Source organism: Lonchura striata, chromosome 28 (genome assembly GCF_050655825.1).
Source record: "Lonchura striata isolate lonStrDom1 chromosome 28, ASM5065582v1, whole genome shotgun sequence".
Taxonomy (NCBI): domain Eukaryota; kingdom Metazoa; phylum Chordata; class Aves; order Passeriformes; family Estrildidae; genus Lonchura; species Lonchura striata.
This window is the reverse complement of record NC_140730.1, coordinates 4,287,646-4,306,876: the sequence shown is the minus strand read 5'-3', so window position 1 is coordinate 4,306,876 and position 19,231 is coordinate 4,287,646. Positions and strand designations below refer to the sequence as shown.

The 19,231-nt window shown below is 66.3% G+C and overlaps 2 protein-coding genes across 6 annotated transcripts; one reads left to right on the top strand and one right to left on the bottom strand.

Moving 5' to 3' along the window:
* Positions 1–202: 202 nt before the first annotated feature.
* PRSS57 (serine protease 57) lies at positions 203–2,626 on the bottom strand. The gene is made up of 5 exons (XM_031507174.3): positions 2,394–2,626; positions 2,155–2,308; positions 1,840–1,984; positions 732–992; positions 203–645 (listed from the first exon to the last, which is right to left on the bottom strand). The coding sequence occupies exons 1-5, from the start codon at positions 2,461–2,463 to the stop codon at positions 466–468; spliced, it is 810 nt and encodes a 269-aa protein (XP_031363034.2). The 5' UTR covers positions 2,464–2,626; the 3' UTR covers positions 203–465.
* Positions 2,627–3,397: 771 nt separating this feature from the next.
* On the top strand, positions 3,398–18,721 carry PALM (paralemmin). Of its 5 annotated transcripts, none has more exons than XM_021540106.3 (9): positions 3,398–3,529; positions 10,393–10,441; positions 11,324–11,404; positions 11,482–11,612; positions 12,683–12,803; positions 13,054–13,075; positions 13,323–13,382; positions 14,626–14,757; positions 15,981–18,721. In XM_021540106.3, the coding sequence occupies exons 1-9, from the start codon at positions 3,525–3,527 to the stop codon at positions 16,520–16,522; spliced, it is 1,143 nt and encodes a 380-aa protein (XP_021395781.1). In that variant the 5' UTR covers positions 3,398–3,524; the 3' UTR covers positions 16,523–18,721. The 5 variants fall into 5 exon arrangements, with proteins under 5 accessions (XP_021395781.1, XP_021395780.1, XP_085418566.1 ...); XM_021540105.3 differs by having other exon boundaries at positions 3,399–3,529; positions 13,320–13,382; XM_085562440.1 differs by lacking the exon at positions 14,626–14,757 and having other exon boundaries at positions 3,399–3,529.
* The last annotated feature ends 510 nt before the right edge of the window (positions 18,722–19,231 follow it).

Below are 19,231 nucleotides of genomic sequence, written 5' to 3'. Positions count from 1 at the left end.
GATGGAACAGGCTGGGACGGGATGGGGAGCCACACCCCGGCGGGAAGGCAGCTGGGGATGCTTCTGGGGTGGCAGCAGCTGGGTGCAGATCCTGGCTCCTCTGGGGTGTGTGGGGCCTGCACTCCCCTCCCTCCTGCATCCCCTGCTCCATCCACACATGTCCAGGATAAGTCAGGGGGACCAAAACACAGAGGGGGAGCAGTGGGATGGGGACTGAGGGTTTATTGAGGGAGGTCAATGTTGCCACTGTGAGAGGATGTGGGAGGCACTTCTGATGTAGCTTAGGGGGTACATAATGGGCAGAGAGGAGCTCCTGCCCTGCCCTGGGTCAAGGAGCCCTGAGCATCAGCTCCCAGCCCCTCCAGAGCTGGAGGATGAGGAAGTTCTGGCCCTCTTCTGCCCCCCCCATGAGACATCTCAGCCCCTCTTCCCACAGCCCGCCTGTCCCCAGGACTTCCAGCCACCCTAGGGCTTCATCCACCCCTTCTGACCACGGAACCCCCGCACAACGTGATGCACCCAGCCAATGTAGTTGGAGATCTTGGTGTAGATGTCGGGGAACCGGCGGTCCCCACATCTCTCCCCAGAGAAGGAGACAATGCCATGAACCTTGTCCTTGAAGACCAAGGGTCCCCCGGAGTCACCCTGCAAAATGAGGGGGTGGGAGGGAGATCTGAGGGTCTCGCAGAGGGGGAGGACAGTGCAGGGCAGGGGCTCGGGGGCGCACTCACGGCACAGACTCCCTGCAGCGTGGTGCTGCGGCTGGCCCCGCACAGCATGTTGGCCGAGACCTTGCCCCTCCACAGTGTCCGGCAGAGGCTCCTCTTGACGATGGTGGTGTTGGTCTCCATCAGCTCGCTGGGCTGGTCTCCAAAGTTGGAGGTGTCCCCCCAGCCCATCACGGAGCAGACAGTGCCGGGCTTCAGGTCGATGTGCGGAGAGGGCAGGCGGATCCGCTTCACGTACTTGTTCAGCGTGGCCGACCTGTTCAGCTGGGTGGGCAGCGAGGGCGTGGGTGGCTTTGCTGATGGAGCAGAGCCCCCCAGCTGCTCCTGCCTGGTTCTCCCTCTCACCCCAGCTCACCGCCCCTGCTGACCACCCAGCCCTGCCCTTCCCTCTGCAGAGGCTGGGCCCCTCCCTGTCAGCCCCTCTGCGCTGCTCCCAGCCTGCTGTAGAGACCCCGGGAGCCGCTGACCCGGCCAGGATCGGTGTGTCCACGGTGCCTCCGTCACACCCCATGGCGCGGTCCTGCTTCTCCGGAGAAGCACTGACATCTAGTGTCGGCTCGGGCCCTCGTGGGGCACCCCACCTCCTCCCTGTGCCCGGGGCTATGGGGCACCCCACCTCCTCCCTGTGCCCGGGGCTATGGGGCACCCCACCTCCTCCCAGTGCCCCAGGCCATAGGACACCCCACCTCCTCCCTGTGCCCGGGGCTATGGGGCACCCCACCTTCCTCCCTATGCCCTGGGGCCGTGGGGCGCCCCACCTCCTCCCAGTGCCCCAGGCCATAGGACACCCCACCTCCTCCCTGTGCCCGGGGCTATGGGGCACCCCACCTTCCTCCCAGTGCCCCGGGGTTGTGGGGCACCCCACCTCCTCTCAGTGCCCCAGGCCATAGGACACCCCACCTCCTCCCAGTGCACTGGGGCCATGGGGCACCCCACCTCCTCCTAGTACACTGGGGACATAGGACACCCCACCTCCTCCCAGTGCCCCAGGCCATAGGACACCCCACCTCCTCCCAGTGCCCCAGGCCATAGGACACCCCACCTCCCTCTGGCACCCCAGGGCTGCGGGATACCCCCCTGCCCGGCCGCTGGGTGCCCGGTGCAGGCTCACCCGGAGCAGGCGGATGTCGTTGTCCGTGGCGCGGGCGTTGTAGAGTGGGTGGGCGATGGACTCGGCCACGCTGAAGATCTGCTGGGACTCCTCGGGCTCCTGCAGCCGCTGGGCTCCCAGCACCACGCGCACCGAGGGGCTGCGCCTGTGGCCAAGGCGGGGCTCAGAAGGCGCTGCTGTGGCTGGTGGCCATCGGGGAAGGGGGGATAGCCAGGGGGGCACAGGTGGGAGGGGACAGCTTAACCCCTTGGCACGGGTTAGAAGGGGCCACACCGTGTCCAGGGGACACGTGTCCCACGTGGGGACAAGGCTCACCTGGGAATGAAGCAGTGGGCAGCTGTCATCACCCACTTGGGCCACACCAGGAAGCCCCCGCAGACGTGCTCCCCGTCCATCTGGATGGAGGCGATGAAGGGCCGGGAATGGGGTGCTGCTGCCTTTCCCCCGATGATCTGGCTCCCCTGGGTGCCTGGGGGTTGCAGGTGATCGTTGGAGCCCAGGGTTCCTCCCTCCCACCCTGGGGATCTGCCCTGGCACCCCAGTTCTCTCGTTACCTGCCGAGGCCAGAGCAGGGAGCAGGATGGAGCCTCCCAGGCTGAGGATGAAGAGCCCCGCTGTGACCATGGTGGCACAGAGTGGGCCACTGCCACCACCGCTGGTGCTTAAATCCCACCAGGGGCTGAGCCTTGGGATGGGGGAGGGTATTTCCCTCCTGCTTCCTCCTCCGGGTGTTGCTGCTTCCCCCGGAGTGGGAGATGAGGAGCAGAGCAGCTTCTCAGCCCTGACTCCTCTTGTACCTTAACTAACTGGGATGAAACCCCTCTCGCAGGGAGGTGGCAGCAGCGGGGCCCCAGGACATCTCTCAGACTCGACAGTGTCCCCGGGACTGCTGTGGGTGACACGGGGACTGTGCTGTGCTCCCATCCGACGCCTCTTTCAGCCCCTGCAGAGCCCCGCTGGCTCTGGGACGATGCTGTGGGCAGAGGGGCAGCTTCCTCCCTGTGTTCTGCATCAACCTGGAATGCACAAAGGGGTGTAGGGGGTGGGGGGATATGCTGACCCTCACTGCAGAGCCCGGCTGGCTTTGGGGCCAAGTGCAGAGTTCTTGCCCGGCAGCGGGCAGATTTCCCAACGGAGGGTGGCTTAGGGCTTCCTGCGGCAGTTTGCCCATTTCGGCCGTTGGGTTGGGAAACGGGGGAGCGCAAAGGGGGAGCAAAGAGTCGCTGGCTCCTGGAGTGGGGCAGGACGCAGTGGCTGCATCCACAGGAGAGAGTTACACACCGACAGAGGCTGTGTTCATGGCGGGGCTCTAAATGCAGCCCCTCCAACCCGCCCCGCGCCAGGCACTGCACAGCCAGGACCCGCTTGGGGACCCCCAGCAGCTGCCACAGCCCCGGGAGCCCCCGAGGCCGGGTGAGGCCGGGACCCAGGCGGGACCCCCGGGAGCAGATGAAAGCCCGGCGCGCCCCGAGGCCGGCTGATGGGCGGCGGCAGTGGCGGGGCGCGCCCGGCAGACGGAGCTGTGCGGGAGGGAGGCGGGAGCACCGGCGCGGTCCCGACATCCCTGCGCATCCCGCAGCCCCGCCGGGGATGCCGCCGCCCGCCGGGCCCTGAGCGCCGGGACGCCGGCGGCCGCCGGCCCCGCTCCGCCACCCGCCGCCCCCGCTGGAGCCGCCGCCGGGACCATGGAGTGAGTACCGGAGCCGCGCCGGGACCCCGGCACCGGGCCGCGGCTCCCCCGGGCCCCGCCGGATGAGACCGCAGTAGCGGGGAGGGGGGAGCGGGGAGCGGGGCCCGGGGCTCGGGACCCCCGCGGGAGGCTGCGGGAAGCTCGCTCCGCCGGTTCGCGGGGCTCGGACCGGGGGCTCGGACACCCCCGAAGCCGGGGCTGGGGAGTCTCATATCCCCCTGCTCCTGGGCACTCAGCACCCCAAAACCGGAGACTCACATCCCCCCGATTCTGGGGGTTCAGGACTCCGATACCAGAGGTTTGTATCCCCCTATGCTGAGGCTTGGGACCCCAAAACTGGGGGTGGGGCTCGCATCCATCTCCGTTCCTGTGCTTGTGACCCCAAAACTGGGGGCTTACATCCTGCCAGATACTGGAGCTCAGGACCCCAATACCGGGGGCTCCCACCCCTCGGTTCTGGGGCTCGGGACCCCGATCCCGGGGCCTCCTTGCCCCCAGTGCCGCTCAGCAGGTGCGGCCCCTCCCCGGCCCCTGCCCCGCCGTGGGTGCTGGGGGGCTCGGGGGGCAGCAGCGGCCCCGCTGTGGGTGCGGGGGTGCCCAGGGTGCGAGGGGTGTCGGGGCTGGCAGCGGTGCAGGAAGCGGGGGGGGTGGGGGGGCGGGGAGGGCGTTTATTTTTGTGTTTTGAACCTGTTGTTGCTGCTGCGTGTGGTGGGGTGAGTGGGTGGAAAGAGCTGCGGACCCCTCCCTGCACTGCACCCCCAGCCCCTGCCCAGGGATCCGGCTGCGGCCGGGGGATCCTCGTGATCCGGGTGCCAGCGGAGAAGTCCGGACAGACGGACACGCTCGGACCCGGCCTCGTCCTTTGTGTGCGGCGGTGGGGCCCTGACCGGTCGCTGGGAGCTCGGAGCCGGGCGGGTGGGGGAAGGACGGAGCAGGCAGAGGCCACTAGGGGCTGGTGGCCACGGGCTGTCCTACCCGCCTGTGGTTTTGCCGCTTTAGGGACACCAGCAGCTGCTGCCAGGAGGGTGCAGGGCTGGGGGGATGCTCCAGGTGCTGGAAGCCAGCGCTGGCCCTGTCTCACCCAAGTCTTTCCCTCCCTCCCGTGGCTCTGGTGCCCGCCAGGGTGAACAGCCCAGCAGCTGCCTGGCTTTGGCACTGGGTGTTCCTCCAGGCAGCTCGGGGTCAGCTCATGGGCTCCTCACTTTACAGCGATCCACTTGCCACCGGCTACTGAGACAGGGGGTGCTCAACAGGTCCCTCTCAGCACGGCCTGGGAACCCCAAGAGGCCACGGGGCACTGGCGAGGGGTGGGCTGGGGGTGTCCTGGGGTCACGGTGGGCTCTGGCTGATTTGGGGCTGGAACTGAGCTGGGGTCACCAGTGGGGATGTTTTGGAGATTGGGTGCAGCAGCTGCGGGGTTGGGGAGGCAGAGTGGCTCCCCGTGCTGCTGGAGGGGCCAGAGGCAGGGCCGAGGCTTCGGGCAGCCCCACGGCGCCCCAGTCCCTTCAGGAAAGAGCCTCTTTGGGGAGGAAAACGAGAGCGATTTGCCAAAAGGCAGCAGCGAGGGGAAGGGCAGAGCCGAGGGGTGTGACTGCCCTGGGGAGGGGGTGAGGAGCTGCTGGGCTGGACTCAGGCTCTCCTGGGGCCGAGGTGGGGGATGGTGCTGGACAGGCTGGTGGCTCCTGCCCCTGGGCTCCCCATTCACGCTGCTCTGGACCAGCCCTACCAGCAGGGGCCAAAGAGCCCACGGAGGGGTGCAAAGGGTTTCCCCTGCCAGCTCTGTACACTCGTGTTTCTTTCTTTTGACCGAAACTCCACGAGTGACCCCGGGTGAGGGGCACAGCCACAGAGCAAAACAACAGGACCCCTCCAGCCCCACAGCTCCAGAGCCTTGGCCAGGGGCTGGAGGATTAGGAGGGCCCCAGGGCACCTGGGGACATGGCGAGGTGCTGCCCTGCTGCTGGCCTGGCTCTGCGGCAGCCAACGGGTGTTGGGGCGGGCACTGCTGCCTTTGCCCTGGCTCCTGCTTTGCCTTGGCACGGGCAGTGGCTGGAGGAGGGTCCTGGCTGCCACAATCCACTGGTGCCCAGGGAGGTTTGGCAGAAACTTTCCAAGTCTGGTAAAGGTTGTGCTGGTCCCACTGGAGCTGCTCTTGTGCCCTCCGCTGCCGCTGCTGGCCGTGCTCGTGAGCAGCTGGAGCTCCTGCATCTCACAGCTGGCTGCTCTGCTGCTTTGTCTCAGCTGCTGCTCTCCCCTTGGCTTTGAGGGTCTCCTTGGAGCAAGGGCTCTCCTGGTCCTGCCTTCCCTGATCCGAAGGTGACAGCTGCACCCAGGGGAAGGAGGGAGATTTCTGCCTGAGAAATAACCCATGAGTCCTTTGGGAAGGGACTCAAGCCCTTGCTCCCTGCTGGCATCCAGGGAGAAGTAAAACCCAGGCCAGACCCTGCTGCCTCCTGGCCAGCGAGGAACCAGAAGGGGTCAACTCTGTCCTGTCCCTGTGTCCAGCTGGAGCAGCTCTCCCAGAGGAGGCCATAAAAAGCTCCAAAAGCTCCACCACAGATGACCCCACACAGGCACCCAGCCCTGCTTGGGGCTGGCAGATCGTGGCCTTCAGAGCTCAGCTGCATGCCGGGGCCTCTCAGCTGGGCCTGCCTTGCTGGGAGGAACTGGGAGGAACTGGAGCAGGTTTCCTGGGAAGCTGCTGGTGTTGCTGTTCCTGCTTCCTGGCCAGAAACAGCCCCTTTCCCCAGGGGGTGGGGGTTCATGTGGCTGCAGCTGTGCTGGGAGCTGTGCTGGGAGCCAAGAGGGGCCTCCAGCAGCGGAGGTGGCCCAGGAAAAGCTGAGGAGGTGCCGTGCCCTGGGACAGGGCTGAGCGGAGGCACAGCCCAGATTCCTGAGTCTCTTCACTGCAGCCGGAGCCAAGCAGCCCCCAGGTCCCAGACAGGAGCCGGTGTCAGGGGCAAGGAGGAGCCCGCAGGAGGGAGAGGAGCCGGGTGGATCCTGCCCCAGACAGGTGTTTCCTGACCTGGGTTGGGCCCAGCCCCTGGGCTCGGCGCCGAGGACGGAGCTCCCTGTGGGTTGTCAGGGCTCACAGGGGTGCCCGTGCCTGGATCCACGTTCCTGCTGGCTCCTTGGAACGTCGTGTGCGTCTGTGCTCGTGGCGCTGCTGCGGGAAAGCTGCCACGCAGGAACAGGAAGCCAGGGATGGCTGGTGGCAGGACACAGGTGCCACATCCTGGCCAGCAGCAGCAGGACTGGCTGTCCTGTCCTGGCCGGTGCTCCTGGGGGTGGGGAGCAGCCGGCTCCACTCTCATTCATGAGTCGTGGGGGGAGTTTCCTGGTGGAGCCTTGCTCCTCTAACTGGAAGGGAGCTGAGAACCCAAGTGTTTGGAGGGCACTTGAACCATTGTTTGAAAGATCTGTAATTTTCCAATCAAACTCCCTCCCCGAGCCTCCGTTCATCAAATATTCATGGGATCCATTTTCTCCTGGCACTCCCAACCCACGTCTCAGCCCGAAGAATCAATCAGGCAGCTCCGCTTGCTCTAATGCATCTGCGTTTTCGGGAGCCTGGGGCTGCCATCTCCTCCCCCCGCCTCCCCCTGTCCCTGTCCCCTCCCCGGGCAGCGGCGATGGCTGGGGCTGCGCAGGCATGGGGAAAGCAGCTGGAAGGAATGGGACGAGCACTGTGGGGATGCAGCAGCGGCAGCAGGAGCGCGGGGCAGGGCAGGAGCAGCCCCCGTGCAGCAGGACCTGAGCAGGTCCCGTCCCTGCGCTGGCCACGGCGCTCGCTGGCCGCGCACATTTGTGGCCATCCTTGCCCGAGCCGCTGCCGCTGATGCTTTTGCCTTCATGGTCGATGCACGGCGGCCCCGGGGCGGCTGCAGCCCCCTCCTCTCCCCTCGCCCTCCCCTCCCCTCCCGCGCCTGCCATCGGGAGCGTTCGATCCCGGCCCCGCTGTCAGTGGCTTTGTGACAGAGCTTTGCAGCCTCCGTCCCTCCGGGCCCGGCTCCTGGCATGGGAGTGGAGCTGGAAATCGCTGCTGATCCCTCCATTGCTGCCTTTGCCACACACCCTGGGTCTGTACGGGGTGGGCGCCCATGCAGGGTTCTCTCCTGCGTTCCCCCAGCTTAGAGCTGAGTGGGTGGGGAGGGAGGCGAGGTCAGGGGAGCAGAGAAGCAGCTTGAAACGGCTCTTCACACATTTGGATGAGCTAATGGGAAAAAACGGAGCAAGGCAAATAAACATTATTGTTTCATGTCAGGCGGGAGGAGACAAAAGGTCACGGGCTTCCCTTGTGATGGTGGGAAACGGCGGCATCAGCAGGGCTGGAAAGAGCTGGAGAGCCCAGGGAGAGCACGGGTGTGTGCACGGGGGTGCGTGTGCCCACACGTGGGTGTGGGTACGGCCTCGGGCCCGGGGACTGCTGCTGGGAGCTCCCAGGGCATCATCCCCCATCTCCCTGCTCCTTTTCCCCTGCTCCTCGTGGTTCCTGAGGAGCTCAGTAGCCCTGCCAGCACCTTCCCACCCTCACCGGCACCCAGGATGGATCAGGAGCACCAGAACCCTTAAGGAGGTCTCAGTGATGCCATGGGGTGCCAGGCTTGGGGAGGGCACCTGGGGGGCCCTCTGGTCCCTCTGCCACCACGAGTATCCCCCCACATCCCCTTGAGCATCCCCCCACATCCCCTTGAGCATCCCCCCACGTCCCCTCACCGCTCTCCCGTTGCCATGGCGCTGTTGCCATGGCACAGTTGCCAGGGAACCATTGCCAGGGAACCGCCTTCATCAGTCACAAGGGCCGGGCTGGGCCCCATCACACCGACCCCAGAGATGGGGCACGGCAGGCAGGATGGGGTTTTGGGGACCCCTGCCTCCTCCTCAGCACCTGGTCCTGGCAGCAGGGACTGGGGGTGTGGGGGTGCTCCCGGCTCAGCCCCCCTCGATGGGTCAGAGCCCCCCGGGCAGGGTCTCAGCCGGCTGAGGGATTGCAGCAAGGGGCATCCAGCCTGCTTTGTGTCTCTCTTCGGGCCAGGAAGATTCCTGGCGTCTGAGCTGGAGACTGTAGCAAATAATGGAAAATAAAGAGGATGGAGGAGGGAGGAAAAGCAGAACAGAATGTTTCAGGAATGCTGTAAAAGTTTGGATCTGTGGAACAGGGCAAGATCCAGGAGAGAAACAGGGCCCAGTTCAACGCCCTGTGAGTGTGGGGTGCCAAGGGCTGGACTGAGGGCTCCTGTGGCCCCACACAGAAGGGAGCCCGTGATGATGGGCACCCCGGGGTGTGGGGCTGGTGGGGGGCACACGGGACACGGGGGTGTGGGAGCGGTGCCCTGCGCCTGCGCCGGCGGAACCGCCACGGCGTCGCTGCAAACAGCACCAAAATAACCAGCACCAAAGCGACACCTTCCCCGTTTGTTTTCCTGGCCTGGATTTTGTGCATCGCAGGGATCCCCGGGGTGTGGGGTGAGGGGAGGACGGCGGCTCTGAGCAGCTCCCGCTTAATTGCTGACTTGGAGGAGGGAGCAGGGGCTCCTCTCACCCTGCAGAGCCCACCTGAGCCGTGGGAAGCCCGTGTGGAGCCCGTGGGAGGACACATACGTGGTGGCACATGAGGTCAGATCCCAGGGTGTCATTTGTGGGGCTCAGCACCCCAATCCCACCCTGTGTGTAAAACCACCTCCCCTGGGAGCGTGGAGTCCACCTCTCTGTCCCTTGCTCTGGGAAGCAAGCAGAGATGATCCATGGCCTGCCAGTACCTCAGTGCCTCCCACCCTAATTAGTGCCACAGCTCAGCTCTTCGTTAGCACCGTCTGGCGAGCAGCCAGCGGCTCCCGTGGCGCTGGAGCATCCCTGTCCCAGCCGGCCCCAGCAGCGAAGCTGCAGCTGGTGCTCTGCAGCGTGGGGTCTCCTGCTGTGCTGCGGGGCTGTGCTGCTGCCTGCACCGCTCTCCACACCGTGGGGACACGGCACAGCGGGTCCGTGGGCAGGTGGCCGCAGGGCTGGGGCACAACCCCTCCCTGCAGCACTCCAGCGCACCTGGCAGAGCTGTGCCAGGCCGGGGGGCTCATCCTGCTGCTGGGCCCTGAACACGGGTGGCACGAGGAGCAGAGGCTGCTGTTGCGTGTGTCTGATTGTGTCTGTCCGTGCACATGTGCGTGCGTGTGCCTGCGTGCGCGGCCCGGAAAGGTCACGGTCGGGGAAAGGTGTCAGCAGCCAAAAAACGGGCTTGGAATGGAAAGCGTGAGCCAGATTGGAACACGGGGCGGCCAGGAGCTCCTGCTCCAGCCCCTCGTGCTCACGGTTTCCATCTGCGCCACGGCAGGAGCGGCTCTGTGTGACACGAGTGCTCCAGGGGCTGGGCAAGGCGCCTGCCTGGGGGGATTTGGGCAGGGCAGGGGCCAAGGTCAAGCTCACACAGAAAGGTCTTATCCCATCGGGAAGACATCCATCCTGACCAAAGCGTGGTCCAGAGAAGACCTGGACTCTGGCTTGGGTGAGATGTACAACGAAGCCACTGCGGGCTGTGCCAGCGATGGAAGCACCTCCAACGAGACCTCCAATGTGGATCTGAGGGCCAGCAGCAATGGGCTGGGCAAGGAGACGAGGGTCAGCAGCGAGACACCCATCGAGCGGGAGATCCGCATGGCCATGGAAAAGGAGGAGAACCTCTGGAAGGAGGTGCCTGGAGGAGCCGTGCAGCGAGGGGTGCTCGGCTGCAGGGTAGCCAGGAGGAAGCAGGCGATGAAAGGGAGGGGCTCAGCCTTTTTCTGTGTTCCACAGTGTCTGGCTTGCTAGTTGCACGCTGCCTCAGTGACCAGCCACTGGTGTCACTCCTCACAGCTGCTCTCTGCTCTCTGCAGGGTCGTGGAGGCCAGCACCCTTCAGCAGGAGAGGCTGCAGGCCATCGCGGTGAGTCCCTCCTCAGGTCCCCAAATTGTCACCTGCAGCACACGGGGCAGACACCAGCGGGGAGGAGGGTGTAGGGGAGCTGGGGCAGGTGCTCAGCCACAGACCAGGGTGTCTCCAGCAGCAGAACGAGGACTCAGAATGGCCAGTGTGTCCCTGTGGAGGCTCTTCTTGGGGTGTCATGGCTTGGCTGCACAGTTGAAACAAGGACAGAGCAAGCAACAGGCAGCTGGGAGGTTTAATTAACGAAGCAGCGCCTTGATGAGCCCCAAGTGAGGGAAATGAGTGATGATTCCCTTCCCCCCTTCCCCAGGAAGGGCTGAGGATGGTGGTCTCCAGCCATGCCCGGCATGGGCACTAGTAATTATATTAACTAGGGGGCAGTTGGGGGCCCTGCTGACCCCTCCCAGCTCAGAGCAGGGCACGGGGCTGGTTGAGCCCCACTGCAGCCCCAGTGCAGCCCCACTGCCCAGCCCAGCCGGCCAACACCGATCTCTGGTGCACAATGGGCAAATTGTTCTGGACCAGAGGAGAAAGCGCCGGGTGAGGCGTCCAGGCTGGCTCTGACTCTGCTGAAATGATCTGGAGCAGCCCCAGGATGGGTGGCAGGGAGGGGGGGACGAGGTAGGGGCTGGCAGCTCGCTCAGTGGGGCCGGCCGAGGGGAAGGTGACATTTGGAGATGGTGAGCAGAGCCCAGGCTCTGCCCCCGTTTCTCTACACCCTCAATGCCTCGGTTTGTCCCGGGGAGGGCAGGGACTTGGTACCAGCCTTGCTGTGGGGTGCTCCCGAGGCTGGCCCCGTCCCTGGGGGCAGCCCCGCTCCCCCTGCCCGGCGGTGCCCGGTGCACGCCCCCTCCCCACGCCGACCCCGTTCCGTCCCTCCAGGAGAAGCGGAAGCGGCAGACGGAGATCGAGAACAAAAGGCGGCAGCTCGAGGATGACAGGCGGCAGCTGCAGCATCTCAAGGTGAGGATCCCCCCGGGAAGCCCAGGCTGCCTCCCCGGCTGGGGAGGGCAGGACCCTGACCCCCTTCTGCTCCCCAGTCCAAGGCTCTGCGGGAGAGATGGCTCCTGGAGGGGGCCCCAGCTTCTGCCTCCGAGGAGGAAGAGGCCATGAAGAAACAGATGCAGGAGGATGAGGTGAAGACCAAGGAGCTGGAGGAAACCATCCAGAGGTAACAGAGCCAGTGTGGGGCTAGATGTGGGGGTGCAGTTAGACAGGACCCGAGTCCCTCCGGAGAGCCCTGGGCAGGTGGGTGCTGAGGTTGAGGTGGATGCCATGTGCTGGGCACAAGGCAGGGTGCACTGAGCTTGGAGGTGCCCCCAGGGCGCTGCTGGGGCTCACCCTGGAGCCTGAGCCCTGAACCCTGGCTGGGTCCTTGCCAGCTTTTGTCCAGGGGACGCAGCCAGAGTGTGCCCAGCTGATGGGTATCAGCTCCCAGTGATACCCATCGGGTACCAGTGGGAGCCACAGGGTGGGGGCTCGGATTGGGGTGCCCAGGGGGCTCCCACAGATTTCTGTCCCCGTGGCGGTGGTGCAGCTCTTGGGAAGGGGCGGATGGGGGAGGTTGGGAAGGGAGATGGCTCAGCCCCTCCCGCCCCCCTTGTCCCTGGGCAGCCGCAGAGGGGCCCCGGGCCCCGGCTCGGCTCGGAGGTGTCCGGGCAGCGCGGCAGGAATGCAATCAGTGCCGGCGGTGCCGCTAATTAGCGAGCAGCGGTGCGCGGAGGGGTCAGGCACCAAGGGGCCTTTGTGTCCCCTAATGGAGCTGCATTCCTGGCCGGCGCCGTGTGAGGAGCCCGGGCAGCTCTGCCGGGGCAGCGCCGATCCCTGGGGACTGCCCGGACCTCTCCACATCCCAGTGGGGCTGCGCTGCCCGGCTGGGGGCTGGGAATCCTCGGAAAGCTCAGCCAGGTTTCGAGGATGCCTGCAGGAGCAGGACGGTGATGGAGCAGCTTCGCTCTGGCCACCAAGTGAGGGAGCACCAGCGTGGTGGTCCCCCTGCCCAGTGCCCCTGGTGGGGTTTCTGCCCTCCTTGGTGCTGAACCCGTTGGCTTTTACTCTGCAAAGAGGCAGTGACAGCCATGCCAGTCTGTGTGTCGGTGTGTGCCTGCACCTTGGGAGCCCAGGGGACAATCTGTGTCCCCCTGCTGCCCTGGCCTGTGTTCACAGGTCTGCTGTGGCTGCCTGCACCACAGTTTCCTGCCCCACACTCCCTCGGCCTCTCAGCCCTGACTCTCCCTGCAGGCTGGAGAAGGAGCTGGAGATGCTGGAGAACAGCAGCTCAGTGGCTTCGACCAAGGAGAACCTGGCAGAGGCAGCAGCCAAGGAGGAGAAGAAGGCTGAGGCTGTCCCCAACACGCAGAAGGTGGGCACACAGGACCCCCACTCCATTCCTGCCCCACAAGGCTGGGCCCCCCAGGTTGCCTTTCCCTCGCTGGCATTGCCCCAGGAGGACACGGGCCCTGGACTGCTGGGCATGGGCAGGGCTGCCCATAGTGGACTCAGGGTCCCTGGCCCTGGTGGGAATGGGTGGCTGTGTGGGTGGTGGGTGGTGCGGGCAGCAGGTCTGTGGCAGGTCCTGGAAGCTCCTATAACCTCTCCCTTCTGTTTTGCAGAGTCCTCTGGGCACAGTTAAGGGTAGGTGAATCCTGATCCCCGTGTTTCAGCACCTCCGGCTGCCCTGAAGCCAGATGGGTGGGGAGAACCAGACAAGAGCCCTGTCGCCGTGTCCCCTGTCCCCTCCCGTGTCCCCTCCCGGGGACAGTGGTGCCCTGTGGTGGGGGAGCCCTCCCAGGTGCCAGCCACGGGGGGACACACTGTGACCCGTGCCACACCGGGAGATCGCTTGGGCTCAGGCGCTCGTCTCTCCTCTCATCCCCAGCAGACAAGAGGGTGTCCAGCAGCCCCATGAAGGCAGTGGAAGGCAGTGAAATGATGAAGGCGGGTAGGTGCCCGCTGCCCTGGGAGGAGCTCTCCTTCCAAGCTTCTTCCCCCTCCCCTCCGTGCCGCCCTCAGCTCGCTGCCCGCCGTGCCGCTCGATGCCTTTCCAAGCCCAGGGCACAGAACATCCCTCATTGCAATCACAGGGTTTGGTTTTGCTTCCACCCCACGGCTGCTTTGTGGCTCGGGGCCCTTCTGCCTCAGCCCTGTTCCGTGTCTCTGCTCCAGTTTCATCCTTCCTGCTCCGTTTGCAGCTTCTCTGCGCAGGGGCGAGGCAGCAGAGTGGCAGCCACAGGGGCACACGGGCTGCCTCAGCTGGGGAGGCTGCAGCAGCTTTGGCTGCTTTGGGGCAGTGGCTCACACCAGACCATGGCACCAGCATGGGGCAGAGCCCACACTGGGCTCCTCGGAGCTAAGCACCATGCACAGGGCTGAGGGGACCCTGCTGCTGGCAGGGGCTGGCCAGGAGGGGAAGGAGAGATGCCAAGGATCACCCGTACCATGGGGGCAGAGGGGCTGTCCCAGCGCCAGCACCCTCAGTGGGGGTTGCAGCTCCTTGAGCATGAGCCTGGCTGCCAGCCCAGCCCCAGGGCAGCACTGCCTGGACAGATGGACACGGCTCAACCCGAGAACCGTGGAGGTAAGGGGATGCCAGCAGCACCAGGATGGACATGGGGGCCGAGAGGAGGGATGTGCCAGGGATGTCACACCTGCCTCTGCCATTCACCACCGCTCCTCGCTGCTGCCTTGCTAACACTGCTGAGCCCTGCTGGGCACTGCTGAGCATCACTGAGCCCTGCTGGGCACTGCTGAGCCTTGATGGGTACCACTGAGCCCTGCTGGGCACTGCTGAGCATCACTGGGCCCTGCTGGGCATTACTGAGCCCTGCTGGGCACCACTGAGCCCTGCTGAGCATCACTGAGCCTTGCTGGGCACTACTGAACCCTGCTGAGCCCCGCTGAGCATCACTGAACCCTGCTGAGTGCCACTGAGCCCTGCTGGGCACCGCTGAGCCCTGCTGGGCACCTCTGAACCCTGCTGGGCACTGCTGAGTCCTGCTGGGCACCACTGAACCCTGCTGGGCACTGCTGAGCATCACTGAGCCCTGCTGAGCCCTGCTGGGCACCACTGAGCCCTGCTGGGCACCACAGCGCTTCCGCCACGTGCCGTCCCGCCGCCAGCCGCAGAGCCAGGGCCGGGGAGGGCCAGGACCACCGTAACCCGCGCTGTCCTCTTTGTGTCCCAGCCATGTACTCGGTGGAGATCACAGTGGAGAAGGACAGAGTGACAGGGGAGACCAAGGTCCTGTCCAGCACCACCATGCTCCCCCAGAACCACTGTCTGCAGGGGGTCAAGGTGTACGAGGACGAGCTGAAAGGTACGGGCCGGCCCACGCTGCTGGCCGGTGGCGGGGCACGAGGGAGCGGCCACCCGGCCAGCCCAGCGGGCACCCTGCAGGGCGAGGACGTGCGGGTCTGCTCCTGACAGCTTTGCCAGCTCTGTGAGGGCCATCCCTCACCCACCCCAGTCCACTGGATTGCAGGATTGTCACGGCAGCACAGCATGGATGGGCCAGATGGGCCGGCCCGGGTTTGCACATCGTGACCCTGCACTGCTGGAGAGCAGAGAAGAGGATCTGTGGTGTCCAAGACTGTCCCATGGGCAGGGAGCGTGCACTAGCACCATGCTGGCCTGTCCCACAGCATGGCTGAAGGGTATGGTAGGGACTGGTCCCTGTCTGCAGCTCCTGCTTTTGGGAACATCTGGGAACCTGCTTCAGAGGGCCTCGTGAAACCCAAGGGACCATCGTGGTGGCAAGGACCAGCCACGGAAGTGGGGCATCCTACTGGGAGCTGTGATGGCTGAGTGCACCAACCCCCTCTTGAAGGAAAGCACAGCGCTCCCGTCCAACCCCCTCCGTGTGGCCACGGCCGTGCTGGCCCTGCCAGCCTGGTCACTGTCCCTCACGACATGGCCCCGGGTCAAGAGGAAACCACAACGAGCCCTTGGCCGCTCTGGCCGTGACGCACATCTCTGCCTCCGGTGACACGGCAGCCAGCACGGCACCGGGGAGGGAGAGAGGGAGAGAGGGAGAGAGGGAGCGCCCTGTCTCCTGCGGGCACGGGGCTGCCGGGTGCAATGGTCCTGCTGGAAGTGGTGGGGACACCGTGGGGCAGCGGCTGGGCTCTCAGAGGTGGCAGCGGTGACAAAGTGTCACAGACGCCGGCAGACGCCGTCCCGCCGTGGGCGGCTTGGCCGGCTCTCCGTGGCCTGGCAAGCGGCCGCGGCTCCCGCGGGGCTGGCCGGGCCTGAGGCTCTGGGAACGGCTCCTTCCACCGGCCTTCTGTTTCGGTCTCCCTGGCTGCTGCCGGGCCCGAGCCAGGCGATGAGAGAGGGTCTGGCGGCCGCTCCACTGAGGGGAGGGTTGGGATGCTGTGGAGGACCGGCCTCGGCGGCAGGACCTCCGGAGAGGGGAAGGGGCCGCTCTGTGAGCACACAGCAGCCAGGACCGAGCGGGTCGTGCCAGCAGGAACTTTGCCAGATCATCTCGTGCCCCCCCATGCCGAGCCCCTCTCACCCTCCCTCCTCTTGTCCCCGCAGTGGTGCACGCGGTGAGCGCCGAGGACGGCGCCCTGCAGAACGGGGCTCACCCCCTCAGCTCCTCCGAGGTGGACGAGCTCCTGCACAAGGCGGACGAGGCCACCCTGAGCGAGGCCGCCGGGCGCCAGACCCCGGCCAAGGGCGGCGGCAGCGCCCCGGGCAGCCAGAAGCCGACGCCGCGGCGGGAGATCACGGGGCTGCAGGCGAAGGTGCCGCCGGGCGAGGGGACGGAGCCCGGCCAGGAGCAACCCGTCACCATGATCTTCATGGGCTACCAGAACGTGGAGGATGAGAACGAGACCAAGAAGGTGCTGGGGCTGGAGGGCACCATCAAGGCAGAGCTGGTGGTGATCGAGGATGCCGAGAGCAAGCCGGAGCCGGCACACAAGGACCACACGCCGCCCAACGGCACCGCCCTGGAGCCGGCGGCCGCCCAGCCGCTGGGCGAGGAGAAGCCGGGTGCCAACGCCACAGATGCCAAGGAGGCCGAGCAGGAGACAGACGTGAAGAAGCAGCGCTGCAAGTGCTGCACGGTGATGTGAGCCCCCGCCGAGCCCCCTCCGCCCCGGCCCCCGCTCGCCAGGCCCGGCACGGACACGGAGCCTCTTTCTGCAGAACCGGGGCGCTCCAGCGCGGTGCCAACGGGGCCGCAGCGGGCAGCGGCGGGCAACGCTCGCCCCATCTGCCCGATGCCGGCCCCGTGCCGCCCCCACCAGCGCTGCCCGTGGTATTTATTAGTGACCCCCTCGCCCCACCACGGCCCGGCCTCGTCCCCACCTGCCACCGGCACCGGGGCCTTTCCCTCTGTCACCGACGCTGTCCCGCCGGGCAGGGGGTCGGAGGACGACGCCGTGTCCGTAGATGACTCCCCGGGAGCCGCCACCAGCGGGACCCACCCTCGGGCGAGCCCACGGTGGGCACGGGAGCCGGCCCTGTGCCAGCCCCTCCCTCCGTGCCTCCATTGGCCCCTTCTCCAGCGGGGAAAGGCCTGGCTCTGCTGGCCGCTGCCTGCCCACGGGCATCTCTGCTCCATCTCCTGTCCCCATCCCTGTGGTCCTCAAGCCCTTGGGGACAGAGCGTGTCCAGGCAAGGGAAGGGCATCGAGGGCAGCGTCCGTCCCCTCCCTGGTACTCGGCTGGGGTAATGGCCGGGGCCACCGGGGCTCCTGCAGGGTCACCCAGCCTGGCCCCAGGCCTGCTCTGCTCCTCCTGCAGGGTCACCCAGCCTGGCCCCAGGCCTGCTCTGCTCCTCCCGGGCTCAGCCCCACATGTTGGAGCCCCTCACTCTGGTGCTGGCAGTGACAGCCATTCCTCTGCCTCGGCTGCCAGCTGGTGCCACCGGGCTGTGCCAGCTGAGGGGGCTGCACTGTGCTGTGGCCAGTGCCCGTGTCCTCCTGGGGCAACTCGGGGGGCCCAGTGTTGTGGGGCAGGAATGGGGTGGGGGTCCTGTGTTTCCTCGTGGCAGCAGGAGCGTGGCCCAGCGTCCTGTCCCCTTCCTGCCTCTGCCACTCAGCAGCAGCAGCTTTGCAGAGCCACGTTCTGGGGTCCCGGGCTGCAGCTTTGGGTCCCCCAGGGGGGGTGGGGCAGCCCAGTTCACCCCAGTAGTGGCACTGGGAGCTTCCAGGTGTCCCACAGAGAGCAGCCTCCCTGCTGCCCCACCCTGCACCCCAGCCCTTCAGTGGGGATTTCACCACCAGCACCAGCGTTTTCTCCCCACTGACACCAGCTGGGGAACGCAGGGGGGCCCCATGGTTTTTGCTCCCCTGTGCCCACATCAGCTGGCCCTGAGCTGCAGCAGCTACGCTGGCAGTGCCTGTCCAGGAGCTTTGGGCAGGGTGCAGCCACTAGTGAGGGTTCCTTCTGCTGTGAGGCTGGGCAAGTCCCCTGGGATCCCCCAAAACCTGTGGGGAGCAGCATCCAAGCTGCCCAGCCCAGCAGGACACCGGTGGTCGAGCAGCCAGGGATGGGACTCAGCTCCCCCAAGGATGGGCTTTCCTTCCCCCCACTCCCCTTGTGTGAGCAGTGACACCCCCTGTCCCCATGACATCCCAGTTGTCCCCCAGTTCCCACCCTGGCTGCAGGTTTCACCCCAGTAGGGTCATTGCAGGGCTGAGGGGGGCAGGGCTCATGGTGCCACCCCTGTCCTGAGCCCTGGCCAGGCACCCACAGCCCCTGGCTGAGGCAGGGCTGGGGAAGGGGGGCTTTGGGAGGGCACTGCCAGGGGAGGGGGGGGCTTCTCCTGTCCCACCCGCTGCTGGGCATCGCTGGAGCCCCATTGCTGCAGAGCAGGGCATGGGCTGGGTGCCACAGGGCATCGTCCTGGGGGGAATGTCACCTCTTGCCACCCCACATCAGGGGCCAACACCACCCACCCCACCCCACCCTGGGCCCTGCGATCCCCCCAGACCCAAGCTGGGGCTCCCTCCCCCCTTGGCACCCCCTGCCCCTCGGTTGGCTTTGACCTCCAGCCCAGCCCGGCCCCGGGGGCGGTGGGGAGCAGGTCCAGCCCCCCGGGCCGGGGCTGGGGTGTGAGAGGAGCGGGGGGTGGGCCTGGCATCGTCCCCACGCGGTCCCACAGCCCCCTGACCCCCCCAGCTCCGCTGAAGTGCACTTCCCGTGCCCCTGAGCTTTTCACTTGTGCCGAAGCCGTTTGAATTCCCTTCCCTTTCCCATCCCACCCCCCCCCCTCCACCGTTGTTTGTAAAACACCCAAACCGAGCAAATAAACTGTGTGAACAACCAGCCTGGAGCCACCGACGGGCACGGGCGGGAGGAGGCTGGGCTGGGGATCCGGCGAGGAGGATGGGGCTGGAAGGTTTGGGATGGGGCTGGAAGGTTTGGGATGGGTTCTGCTGTTCCCTCACTCTGTGGGCAGAGGATGTGGGGACAGAGGGGTCTGTGGCACCCAGGGTGCTGGGAGGGAAGGGAGAGGGGTGATGCTGCCCAGGTAAAGGGGATGTGGCAGCCTGGTTTCCTGGATGCCCCCAGGTGCCATCACCAGGTGGCCATGGGTCTCTGTCCATGCCCAGGCTGGTGCAGGTCCTGCTTCTGCTCAGGACTGAGATTCCAGGGCTCTCTCCTGGGGCAGTGGGGCCTCAAGCCTTGCTGGTGCCAGCCCGGCTGCCAGCACACACCCTGCGGCGGGCGTGGAGAGCTCCTGGCTCCTTGGCATCACCTGTGGACTTTGGCTCAGCCCCAGGGTAAAACAGGCTCCGCTCACCTGCCCGGAAACACAGAGCAGCCTGGCACAGC